The sequence below is a fragment of the Jaculus jaculus genome, chromosome 4 (assembly GCF_020740685.1).
Source record: "Jaculus jaculus isolate mJacJac1 chromosome 4, mJacJac1.mat.Y.cur, whole genome shotgun sequence".
Lineage (NCBI taxonomy): Eukaryota > Metazoa > Chordata > Mammalia > Rodentia > Dipodidae > Jaculus > Jaculus jaculus.
In genome coordinates, this window is record NC_059105.1 from 169,878,350 (window position 1) to 169,891,294 (window position 12,945).

Below are 12,945 nucleotides of genomic sequence, written 5' to 3' on the forward strand. Positions count from 1 at the left end.
GTTCGTTTGCAGTGGCTGGAGACCCTGGTGTACCAATTCTCTCTCTGTTCCTCTTTCTCTGTCAAATAAATGATAAAGTATTTTTTAAAAATCAAAATATTTTCATTTACTTAAGGGGGGAGACAAAGAGAGAGAGGGCTGGAGAGATGGCTTAGCGGTTAAGCGCTTGCCTGTGAAGCCCCAGTTCAAGGCTCGATTCACCAGGACCCACGTTAGCCAGATGCACAAGGGGCACACGCATCTGGAGTTCGTTTGCAGTGGCTAGAAGCCCTGGCGTGCCCATTCTCTCTCTCTCTCTCTGCCTCTTTCTCTCTCTGTCTGTCCCTCTCAAATAAGTAAATAAAAATAAACAAACAAAATATTAAAAAAAATAAAAGAGAGAGAGAATGGGTGTGACAGGACCGCTTGCCAGTACAAAGAAACTCCAGATGTATGCAACACTTTGTGCATCTGGCCTTATGTGGGCCCTGAGGAATTGAACCCTGGGCCATCCAGCTTTGTAAGCAAGTACTTTTACCCCCCCGAGCCATCTCCCCAGCCCTTTTCTGGTTTTTTTTTTTTTTTTTTTTTTTTAGTTTTCAGGCAAGGTATGGCTAAGCAGCTCTTACTGGCTTGGAACTTGCTATGCAGCCTAGGCCAGCTTTCCTGCCTCAGGGTGGCCTCGAACTCTCCATGATCCTCCTACCTCTGCCTCCCTGGTGCTGGGATTAAAGGCGTGCGCCACCACACCTGACTACTGATTGTTTTTTATTTAGGTTGACTATAGGAAATAAGTGCTAGTAGGAGCAATATTCACACTTGCTTTCTTCTCACACATGTAATAACATTGTAAGACTGTGTTCTCTAGGTAAAGGGGCCACAGTTTAAAGGGAAAAAATCCTTAACCCTCTTCAGAACAATTGTCTCCAGCACAAGCAATGGGAAACAGAAAAAGAGCCAAGGACAGTCAAGTCAGAGGGAGAATGGAATCCATGACGACATGTTCTCAGAATCAAGTGCCCCAAATTCTAGAAGACTGAGTTCTTGGGTTTCCCCAAATGGAAAATTTTGAGACTTTGGAGAGTGCCATTTCAGTAACAGGATCCCAGTATAAAGTTTGCAAGAACAAACTGAGGAGTTGGTAGAAAACTGAAGCTCCTTTTGTGTTAATAGCTTCTCACATTCTACTCCTGAGTTATTTTGAGTCTGTCTTTTAAGCCTTGGTTCTATTTCACGTCACCTGTCAAATCTTTCCTGATGATTATAATTTCCATTTCATTCTCTATATACTGAAATCTTGAGTGCATACTTAAAATCTTACCATTTAGCTTGCAATAATTATATCAAAAAAAAGTAAGCCACTCCCTTCCAACTAGGCAACACAATTCATTTCCTGAGTTTGGAGCGTTTTTTTTTTTTTTTTGTTTGTTTTCGAGGTAGGGTCTCACTCTAGCCCAGGCTGACCTGGAATTCACTATGGAGTCTCAGGGTGGCCTCGAACTCACAGCGATCCTCCTACCTCTGCCTCCCGTGTGCTGGGATTAAAGGTGTGCGCCACCACGCCCGGCTGGAGCGCTTGTTTTTGAGAGGTAGAGTCTCACTCTAGCCCAGGCTGACCTAGAATTCACTCTGTAGTCCAGGTTGGCCTCGAACTCACTTCGATCTTCCTGCCTCTGCGTTGTGTAGTGGGAGGATGAAAGGCATGCCCCTCACCACACCCTGCTGGAGATTATTTTAAACTTCTTTTCGAATTTATAATTATTAAATATACTCCCAGGTCAAAAATTATGTTAAATGTGGAAGACAGTCACTTAAAATACTGCATGTTTTTATTTAAGCTGGCTTTAAGTTCACTACATTAACTTTCTCAAATATAATATATCCATTTAGATTCTCTCAGTGAGATCGCTAAGTCATTCCTATAGCGAAGTTGAAACCTTGTAAGTTAATTCAGAATTGTCAAAAGCCTACATATAGAGACTTCTAGCAATGAGCTCTCAAACTGGGTGTACGATCGTCCTCATAATGACTCCGGTGGTAAAAGTGTCAAACTTCGCAACCATCTGGACAAGGAATGAAAAGAGAATCTAACCATACAGTTGGCTCACACAACTAAGGGTGTCGATTAGGGTTTCCGGAGTTCACTACGGCTCCTAGCGCAGCCAGGTAGTCACATCCAGTGGCCAATTGGGTGGCGTGGTGCTAGGCATCCTGGGAGTTGTAGTTTCCAGCTCGCGACTGCGACTACGAGCTCCTTGGAGCGGCTGGGACGGTTGCCGGGTGTTAGCAAGCGGCAAGTATGGCGGTGGCGCGCGCCGACGGGGCTTTGCCTCCCGGTGAAGGTAAGACGGCCCTCATCCCTGAGTTCCAACATTGGCTTTACTAAGCGGAATTAAACAACTGCCTGGTGTCGAGAAGAAGCCTGGGTGTAGAGGTGCAGTTTTGGACCGGTTCTTTTGATGCGGGGCTGTAGGCGTCGTGGGGGCGTGCAGCCTTCTGGGAACTGTAGTCCGGGTGTGCTGTCCCCCTCCGCAGCGGCGCTGTGCCGGCGGAGAGGAGGACTTCAGCCCCCAGGAGCCCTCGCGGTGGCGGGCGCCCCCGTCCCGCGCTCGCCAGCCTGGCTGGGCGGTGGGCTTGCGGCGGTGGGGACCTTGCGTGGATGTGTCCGCGGAGTTCAGAGTGCCCTCAGAGAATTGGCCGCGTCCCTTTATTTCTTGCGCCCCCTTTCCCCGCGGTGCCGAGGACGTGCAGACGCAGTTCACCATGTGCCTCCCCGTTGGCGCCTGCACTCCTCGGAGGTGGCCAGTGGCCGCTGTGGAATGCGGGGTGCCCGGAGCCCGCGGCTCTGCCCCCTCGTGCTGCGGGCGGCCCCGGGCCCAGGGTGAGCTTTGTCCCGCCGAGCGCGGGCTGTGGGCGCTCGGGACGCCGCGGCGGTTGAGCTGCTTTGTCTCGGTCGCGCCCGGCGTGGCGGCGGCCGTCGGCTCGGGCAGCCGGGGGCCGAGGCGGGGCCTCGCCGTCCGGGAGCCCCGGGTCCGGCCGGAGCCGCGCTGAGGCCCGTGGGTCCCTGGAGATAGTGCGCGAAGGGCAGCGCACTTGTCAGGGGCAGCAGTTTTCGTCATTCTCAGAAGGGCTGCAGACTCCGTGCATCCTGGGAGCTATCGGACGACAGAGAAATGTTGAAGCCCTCTGGGAGAGCAATCACGAAACATTTTCCCACGGTAGCCCTATCTAATTACAAACTTGAAATTGGCAGTTACACTGGCCCCACCCCCTTTGATAGCTGTTTTTCTTAAACTCCACCTCCAAACCACCAAGGCAATTTGGCAGCAATACCAGTTAACATTTATAGAGCCAATTTTAAAAACCAGGCGAAATTTTAAGTACTTTTCTTAATTATCTAATTTTTTTGTGTGCAGAATTAGGTTTACATTGTATATTATCATCTGCATCTCATGGAGTAGAAAAATAAACTCAAAAGTTGGTGGAAGAGAGGGTGCCTACACCAAGAGAGTGCCAGCGATTTGCACATACCTACGAAAAAGACCATGGGAGGGCACAGTGAGGACACAGTATCCTCAGGAAGCCAGAGAGAGAGAGAGCTCTAGCTTATCAAACGTACCAACACCTTGACCTTGTAGCCTCCAGACTGTGAAAAAAATAAGTTAAAAAGTAAAGCAAAAGGAAAGGAAAGAAAAATGAACCCTAAAGAGTAGTTTGACCAGGATGCCACATGGCACCTGTGGAGGCAAGATCTGATTTATGCTAACAGTGCTTTTTTTTCAGGTCTGTGTGCCAGTGCCAAGGCTAAAGGCTGTTCATATGGTTTCCAGTCCTGCATAATTTTATTTTATAGAATAACTAGCTGAACTGTACCTTGATTGTCAAGATGCTTTTCATTTTTGTTTATTTTTATTTATTTATTTGAGAGCAACAGACAGAGAGAAAGGCAGAGAGAGAATGGGCGCACCAGGGCCTTCAGCCACTGGGGAAAAAACAAAACAAAACAAAACTCTGTACGCATGCACCACTTTGTGCATCTGGTTTACGTGGGTATTGGGGAATTAAGCCTTGAACCTGGGTCCTTAGGCTTCATAGGCAAGCGCTTAACAGCTAAGCCATCTCTCCAGCCCTCATACTTTTCATTTAAAAAAAAAATATTTGCTGGGCGTGGTTTTGCATACCTTTAATCCCAGCACTTGGGAGGCAAAGGTAGGAGGATCGCTGTGTGTTCTAGGCCACCCTGAGACTACATAGTGAATTCTAGGTCAGCCTGGGATAGAGTGAGACCCTATCTCGAAGAAAAACAACAACAAAAAATCATTTATTTGTTTATTTGAGAGAAAGAGACAAAGAGGCAGATAAATAAATGTAAATATAAATATAAATATATATATATATATATATATATATATACAGAGTGAGAGAGAGAGAGAGAGAGAGAGAATATGGGTGCACGAGGGCCTCCAGCCACTACAAACTCCAGACTCATATGCCATCTTGTATATCTGGCGTATGTGGGTCCTAGGGAATTGAACTTGGGTCCCTTGGCTTTGCAGGCAAGCGCCTTAACCGCTGAGCCATCTCTCCAGCCCACTTTTGGTATTTTAAGATACACCCTTCAGGGCTTGAGAGATGGCTCAGTGGTTAAGGCGCTTGCCTGCAAAGCCTAAGGACCTGAGTTTGATCCCCCAGTACCTATGACATAAAGCCAGATGCACAAAGTGGCACATGTATTTGGAATTCATTTGCAGGGGCTAGAGGCCCTGGTGAGCCCATTGTCTGTATCTGCCTCTCTCTCTCTCTCAAATAAATAAATAAATAAAATATTTTTAAATCCCTATTTCAAAGCTGGGTGTGGTGGTGCAGACCTTTAGTCCTAGTACTGAGGCTGAGGTAGAAGGATTACCATGAGTTCAAAAGCCAGCCTGGGGCTACAGAGTGAGTTCTAGGTCAGCCTGTCTTGAGTAAGACCCTGCTTTGAGAAAACAACAAAAATCCCCACTTAGTTCTGTTTTTAAAATGCTATCATTATGCCGGGCGTGGTGGTGCACGCCTTTAATCCCAGCATTCAGGAGGCAGAGGTAGGAGGATTGCTGTGAGTTTGAGGCCACCCTGAGACTCCATAGTGAATTCTAGGTCAGTCTGGCCTAGAGTGAGACCCTACCTTGAAAAACCGCACGCACAAAAAAATTGCTAAGATGTTCTACGTCACTAGTCATCAGGGAAATGCAGATTAAAACTACATTGAGATTCCATCTCACTCCTGTCATATTGGCAACCATCATGAAAACAAATGTTCATAAATGCTGGTGGGGATGTGGAAAAAGAGGAACCCTTCTACACTGTTGGTGGGGATGCAGTCTGGTCCAGCCATTGTGGAAATCATTGTGGAGGTTCCTAAAACAGCTAAAGATTGATGTTCCATGTGACCCAGCTATAGCACTCCTAGGCATATATCCTAAGGACTCATCTCATTTCCTTAGAAGTACGTGCTCAACCATGTTTATTGCTGCTCAATTTATAATAGCTGGGAAATGGAACCAGCCTAGATGTCCCTCAACTGATGAGTGGATAATGAAGATGTGGCACATTTATACAATGGAGTTCTACTCAGTGGTAAAGAAAAATGAAGTTATGAAATTTGCAGAAAAATGGATGGATCTGGAAAGGATTATACTAAGTGAGGTAACTCAGGCCCAGAAAGCCAAGCGCCACATGTTCTCCCTCAGATGTGGATCCTAGCTACAGATGATTGGGCTTCTGTGTGAGAATGAAAATACTTAGTAGCAGAGGCCAGTAAGTTAAAAAGGAGACATAAAGGGAAGTGAAAGGGAGGAGGGTACTTAATAGGTTGGTATTGTATATATGTAAGTACAATGATTGAGATGGGGAGGTAATATGATGAAGAATGGAATTTCAAAGGGGAAAGTGGGGGGGGTGGTATTTCCATGGGATATTTTTATAATTATGGAAAATGTTAATAAAAATTGGGAAAATTAAAACAAATAAATAAATAAAAGGAAAAAATAAAAAGAAAAATTGCTATTATTAGATATAAAGTATAAGGTAAATCATTTATATTTAATCATGTAGAATTCTAAAGTATTATGTCATGGAAATTTATACAAATTTAACTGTAATTTCTAATTTTCCTTTTCTGTCTTTCTCCCTCTCTCATCCCTTCTTCCGTCTTCTTCCTCTTCCTTTTATTAGCAGTTCTGGGTTTGGTACCTTAAGACCTGCATATGCTAGGCAAGTGCTGCATCACTGAACTGTGTTCCAGCCTATGATTTGTAATTTCTGAGAAAAACAATGAATTTTCAACTAGTGGTTATTTAGAACTTTAGATTACTATATAGTTTTGAAATCTTTTAACATTTTTATTTACTTATTAGAGAGAGAGAGAATGAATGGGTGCTCCAGGGCCTCCAGCCACTGTAAATGAACTCCAGATGCATGTGCCATCATGTGCATTTGGCTTATGTGGGTTCTGGGGAATTGAACCTGGTCTTTAGGCTTTGCAGGCAAGTGCCTTAACTGCTAAGCCATCTCTCCAGCCCTATTTGAAATCTTGATGTTTATTATACTGTTTTCTAACTTGCATAGAGATTTTATTAATATAATAGTTAAGCTCAGCCATCATATTTGTTTTATTTGTGTTTTCTAACAGTTATCTTCTCTTCTCCAGGGTCAGTGGTGAACTGGTCCGGTCAGGGACTGCAGAAGTTAGGTGCAAATTTGCCCTGTGAAGCTGATATTCACACTTTGATTCTGGATAAAAATCAGATTATTAAATTGGAAAATCTAGAGAAATGCAAGCGATTAATACAAGTGAGTATTGCTGCTTGAGAAATCATTGCACAGGACTAATTTTTTTTTTTTTTTTTCTAGATAGGGTCTCACTCTAGCTCAGGCTGGATTTCACTTTGTAGTCTCAGGGTGGCCTTGAACTCATGGAGATCCTCCTACCACTGCCTCCCGAGTGCTAGGTTTAAAGGCATGCTAGTTTGTATACTTGGAATATAAGGCCTGGCTAATTTGTATATTTGGAAGTATTTGAACATTTGAAAAAATTTAGCACCATAATATGAAAGTAATGCATGTGCTCATAAATATTGTGTTTTAAAAAAATGGTATGTTTCCTTTCCACAGTTGTCAGTGGCTAATAATCGGCTGGTTCGGATGATGGGTGTGTCCAAACTGACTCAACTCCGTGTATTAAATTTACCTCATAATAGCATTGGCAATGTGGAAGGTCTAAAGGAACTAGTGCATTTGGAATGGCTGAATTTAGCAGGAAATAATCTCAAGGTGAATATTTTTTTGTTTTTTAGTAATTAAATTTTAAAGTTTTTTTTTTTTTCATTTCAATCTGTTCTGTGATAAAGAAACCCAAGCAACGTAGAAAAAAATAGAATTACAAAAGATTGTGCCGGGTGTGGTGGCACACTCCTTTAATCTGCAGTATTCAGGAGGCAGAGGTAGGAGGATTGCCATGAGTTCAAGGCTACCCTGAGACTACAGAGTGAATTGTGAATTCCAGGTCAGCCTGGACTAAGTGAGACCCTACCTCAAAACTCTTCCCCCACAAAAAACCCTTGTTTTTTAAATACATACTATAGCATAGAATTCTTTTAAATGTGAACAAAGGTTATGTTCTACTTAGAAAAAAGTAGTTCAAACAGTAGAGTGGTGAGGAAAAAGATTATATCTTGCTGAATTAAGCTTTAAGTAAGTTTTAAAAATATATTTATTTCCAATCAGAGAGTTGGGGTGAGAGATTAAATTATATCTTCAAGGCATGGGAGACCTTTTGAGTTATTTCTGCCTTCAAGGCTGGCCTATTGTCACTTTGCATGTTCGTGGGTATTCCAAATCCAGTGAAAGTATCTACCCATGCCAGTAGCCAGTGGGTTTTAGGACCCTGGTAGGTGACGCAGTCTGTTTGCTCGTCTTCCTATGGGTGATTTCCTTTCCCTCTTCGCAGGAGGGGTGTGGCTATTGTAATGGTTATCTTTTGACAAACTTCACATCCTTTTTTTTTAAAAAAAAAAAAAGCTTTATTTTTATTTATTTATTTGAGAGAAAGAGGGAGAGAGAGAATGGGTGCACCAGGGCCTCTAGTCACTGCAAATGAACTCCTAACCTGGGAATCCTGGGGAATAGAACTGAGGTCCTTTGGCTTTGCAGGCATATACCTTACCACTAAGCCATCTCTCTAGCCCCGAGCTTCACATCCTCGAACTGAGCCATTGTAGTAGTTATCTCCTTGCCTATGAGCATTCTCTTTGTTAATTTGATGGAGTTTTCTCTCTTTAAATAGTACATGTGATGGAAAGACTTCAAGTTTTTCCACTGGCAATGTGTGGTTGCCACACTTTTAATCCCAGCACTTGGGAGGTAGGGTTAAGAGGATTGCCCAGAGTTCGAGGCCACCCTGAGACTACATGAAGGCTTGATAATTTACCATATCAGATTACCACATGTGACATGTGCCCCTTTGAGTTAAGAATGCTCCCTAAGGCCGGGTGTGGTGGCGGGTGTGGTGGCACACGCCTTTAATCCCAGCACTCAGGAGGCAGAGGTAGGAGGGTCCCTGTGAGTTCAAGGCCACCCTGAGACTACATAGTAAATTCCAGGTCAGCCTGGGCTAGAGTGAGACCCTACCTCAAAAAAACAAAAATAGGGCTGGAGAGGTGGCTTAGCAGTTAAGCGCTTGCCTGAGAAGCCTAAGGACCCTGGTTTGAGGCTTGATTCCCCAGGACCCACGTTAGCCAGATGCATAAGGGGGTGCACGCATCTGGAGTTCATTTGCAGTGGCTGGAAGCCCTGGCACGCCCATTCTCTCTCTGTCTCTCTCAAATAAATAAATAAAAATAAACAAGAAAATTAAAAAAAAGAAAGCTCCCTATGTCTATGTCATGGGGAGTATGTTCAATAAAGGGCCTTCCCAAAGTCATGTTATGTGCCTCAGGAACTAATAGTCCTACTGCTGCAGTTGCACATAGGCATCCAGGCCAGCCCTTAGCTACTGTAGTTATATGGGCTGGAATACTCTTTTAGGAGTCCCTTTTTCTTTAAGGCTATAATTATGGGTCTCAATCCATCCACTGTCTCTGGCTTTAGTGGATACTGCTTTTTTTAAAAGAAATTATTTATTTATTTATTTGAGAGAGAAAGAGACAGTATTGCAGTCAGGTTCGCATTGCTGGCAGAAATCAGCAAAGAGCAGCTTTGGGGAAAAAAGGGTTTATTTCGGATTCTAGACTCAAGGAGAAGCTCCTTGATGAGAGGGAAAAATGATGGCATGAGCAGAGAGTGGACATCACCTCCTTGCCAACATCGATGGACAACAGCAACAGGAGAGTGTGCCAAACACTGCCAAGGGGAAACTGGCTATAATACCCATACGCCCACTCCCCCCAAATACACTGCCTCCAGGAGGTGTTTATTCCCAAATCTCCATCAGCTGGGAACCTAGCAGTCAGAACACCTAAGTTTATTGGGAACATCTGAATTAAACTACTGCAATCCACCCCTGGCCCCCATAAACTGATGACCATACACGATATAAAAATCCATTGTGGGCTGGATAGATGGCTTAGCGGTCAAGCGCTTGCCTGTGAAGACTCAGGACTCCAATTCGAGGCTCAATTCCCCAAGACCCATGTTAGCCAGATGCACGTGTCTGGAGTTCCTTTGAAGTGGCTGGAGGCCCTGGTGCGTCCATTCTTTCTCTATCTGCTGCTTTTTCTCTCTGTCTGTTGCTCTCAAATAAATAAAAATGAATAAAATATTTTTTAAAAATGCAATGCATTTAGTCCATCTTTAAAAGTCCCCATAGTTTATTTTTATTTTTTAATTTTTATTTATTTGACAGAAGCAGACAGAGAAAGAGGCAGATAGAGAGAATGGGCAGGCCAGTGCTTCCAGCCACTACAAATGAACTCCAGACGTGTGTACCCCCTTGTGCATCTGGCTAATGTGGGTCCTGGGGAAACAAGCCTCGAACCGGGGTTGTTAGGCTTCACAGACAAGTGCTTAACGTCTAAGCCATCTCTCCAGCCCGAAAGTCCCCATAGGTTTTATCAATCCTAATGATGTCCAAACATTCCCATGGTCTGAGATCTTTTTTCTTTTTTATTATATTTTTATTTATTAACTTACTTATTTAAGAGAAAGAAAGAGGCAGAGAGAGAGGGAGAGAATGGGCATGCCAGGGCCTCCAGTCACTGCAAACGAATTCCAAATGTATGTGCCCCCTTGTGCTTCTGGCTTACATAGGTCCTGGAGAATTGAACTGGGACCCTTTGACTTTAAAGGCAAATGTCTTAACTGCTAAGCTGTCTCTCCAGCCGTCTGAGATCTTTTAAGTGAGCCATAATACCAAGAATATCCCCCAAACCCATAACAACACAGAATAAACACACTGTAAAAGATAGAATTGGGCATAGCAAAGAAATATTCAGGGCTGGAGGGATGGCTTAGCAGTTAAGGCGTGTGCCTGCAAAGCCAAAAGACCCAGGTTTGATTCTCCAGGACCCATGTTAGCCAGATGCACAAGGGGGCGTGCCCGTTCTCTCTCTCTCTCTCTCCCCCCCCCTCTTTCTCTGTGAAATAAATAAATTAAATAAAGGCATACGCTACCATGCCTGGCTCTCTAAGAAAAAAAACTAATACAAAATTTAAACAGGGAAAACATCAAATTCTGTAGCTTCAAGTTCAACAACTCTAGCCAGTAACGAGTCTCCAAGTCCAGTAATTCTAACCAGCAATAAGTCTCTGGAGTTCCAATTCCATCCCTTCAGCTAGCTACTCACAGTCCTGGAAAACTTCATCTAGGGCTGGCAGGTCTCCTTGGTAGACATCTCATGGTCCTGTGGCCCTGGCATCTCCACTGGGTCTCCACTGTAACCCATGGTCCATTTTCCCAGCTCCATCAGGTCTCCATGCAGGCAGTCCAGCAAACCTGCTGTGCACTGCTCATAGCCATTTCTGAAACACAAGACCCTCACTTCCCTGCATTTCTTATACTCCATAATTCCAGATAGGGTGCCAATTTGTTCAGACTTTGAAAAACAGAATACTCCTTCAGCATTCAGGCCTCTTCAAGAGTCTGCATTCTTCCTGTTGCCCCAATGCAGGTCAGCTGGCCCAATCTCAATGGTTGTGATCTCTCATATGATAGCAGCTGAATGGACAGAAGTTTCAGCCCAAAGATTTCATTTCTGTACCATATCCCTCTGCTCACACCAGTCCATTTCTACGGAATGAAACCCTGTACAAATTCTCAAGACATGGGCATAACAAAAGCCTCTCATACAAACTGCTTGTAGCTCAGTCCAGGCAAAACTCTTTCTCACTTTCATAAGCCAGACTTCACAGTTCTTAGTTCTTGCTGCATTTTAGGTCTTTCAGCTCTGACCAGAATAGTTCAGCAAGCTGTGCTTACAGCACTGCAAGGTGTCCCTTAGGCCAAGGTTTCAAATCCTTCCATATTCCTCTTAAAAATCAGCTCCAAAAGGCCAAAGCCACGCAGTCAGGTGTCTAGGAGAAATTGACACCACTCCTTAGTACCAACATTACTGTTCCAGTCAGGTTCTCATTGCTCACAGAAATCACCCAGCCGGGCTGGAGAGATGGCTTAGTGGTTAAGCGCTTGCCTGTGAAGCCTAAGGACCCTGGTTCGAGACTCCGTTCCCCAGGTCCCACGTTAGCCAGATGCACAAGGGGGCGCACGCGTCTGGAGTTCGTTTGCAGAGGCTGGAAGCCCTGGCATGCCCATTCTCTCTCTCTCCCTCTATCTGTCTTTCTCTCTGTGTCTGTCGCTCTCAAATAAATAAATAAATAAATAAATAAATATAAAAAAAAATCACCCAGCCAAGAGCAGCTTTTGGGATAAAAGGGTTTATTTTGTCTTACACACTTGAGGGGAAGTTCCATGATGACATGAAACAATAGCTGAGTGGACATCACCTCCTGGCCAACATCAAATGGACAACAGCAACAGGAGAGTGTGCCAAACACTGGCAAGGGGAAACTGGCTGTGATAGCCATAAGTCCACCCCCAAAAATACACTGCCTCCAGGAGGTGTTAGTTACCAGATCTACATCAGCTAGGAACCCAGCATTCAGAACACATAAATTATTTTATATATATACACATATATATATATATTTGTTTGTTTGTTTTGTTTTGTTTTTTGAGGTAGGGTCTCATTCTGGTCCAGGCTGACCTGGAATTAACTCTGTAGTCTCAGGGTGGCCTTGAACTCACGGCGATCCTCCTACCTCTGCCTCCCGAGTGCTGGGATTAAAGGTGTGTGCCCCCACGCCCAGCTAATATATTTTTTAAATTGACAACTTCTATAATTGTAAACAATATCCCATGGTAATTCCCTCCCTTTCTCCACTTTCCTTTTTGAAACTCCACTCTCCATCATATCCCCTCCCCCTCTCAGTCTCTCTTTTATTTTGATCTCATCATCTTTCCCTCCTATTATGATGGTCTTGTGTAGGTAGTGTCAGGCACTGTGAGGTCATGGATATCCAGGCCATTTGGTGTCTTGGGGGAGCACTTTGTAAGGAGTCCTACCCTTCCTTTGGCTCTTACATTCTTTCTGCCACCTCTTCCACAATGGACCCTGAGCCTTGGAAGGTGTGATAGAGATATTGCAGTACTGAGCACTCCTGTTACTTCTTTCCAGCACCATGATGCCTTCTGAGTCATCCCAAGGTCACTGCCATCTGAAAAGAGAAGCTTCTCTACCAAAAGTGAGAGTAGCATTAATATAGGGATGTGTACATTAAGAGAAATGCTTACTGGGCAGTTTGGTGAGCATAGTAGACAGCAGCAGATGTTATACTCCGAGGGCCCATGACGACCCCTGTTGTAGGTTTTCAGTGTCACGGATATATTTCCTCCCAAGGGGTGGCCTCCAGTCCAATTAGAGGGCAGTTGGTTTC

The 12,945-nt window shown here is 44.4% G+C and overlaps 1 protein-coding gene across 2 annotated transcripts in view; it reads left to right on the forward strand.

The window, feature by feature from the left end:
- Window positions 1-2,206: 2,206 nt before the first annotated feature.
- The window catches only part of Cep97 (centrosomal protein 97), a 50,331-nt gene continuing 39,592 nt past the window's right edge, over window positions 2,207-12,945 (forward strand). For both annotated transcript variants that reach the window (XM_045148470.1, XM_045148469.1), the window contains exons 1-3: window positions 2,207-2,321; window positions 6,668-6,810; window positions 7,132-7,290. In XM_045148470.1, the coding sequence (XP_045004405.1) occupies window positions 2,279-2,321; window positions 6,668-6,810; window positions 7,132-7,290 (345 nt within the window). In that variant the 5' untranslated portion in view covers window positions 2,207-2,278. The remainder of the gene's footprint in view (window positions 2,322-6,667; window positions 6,811-7,131; window positions 7,291-12,945) is intronic.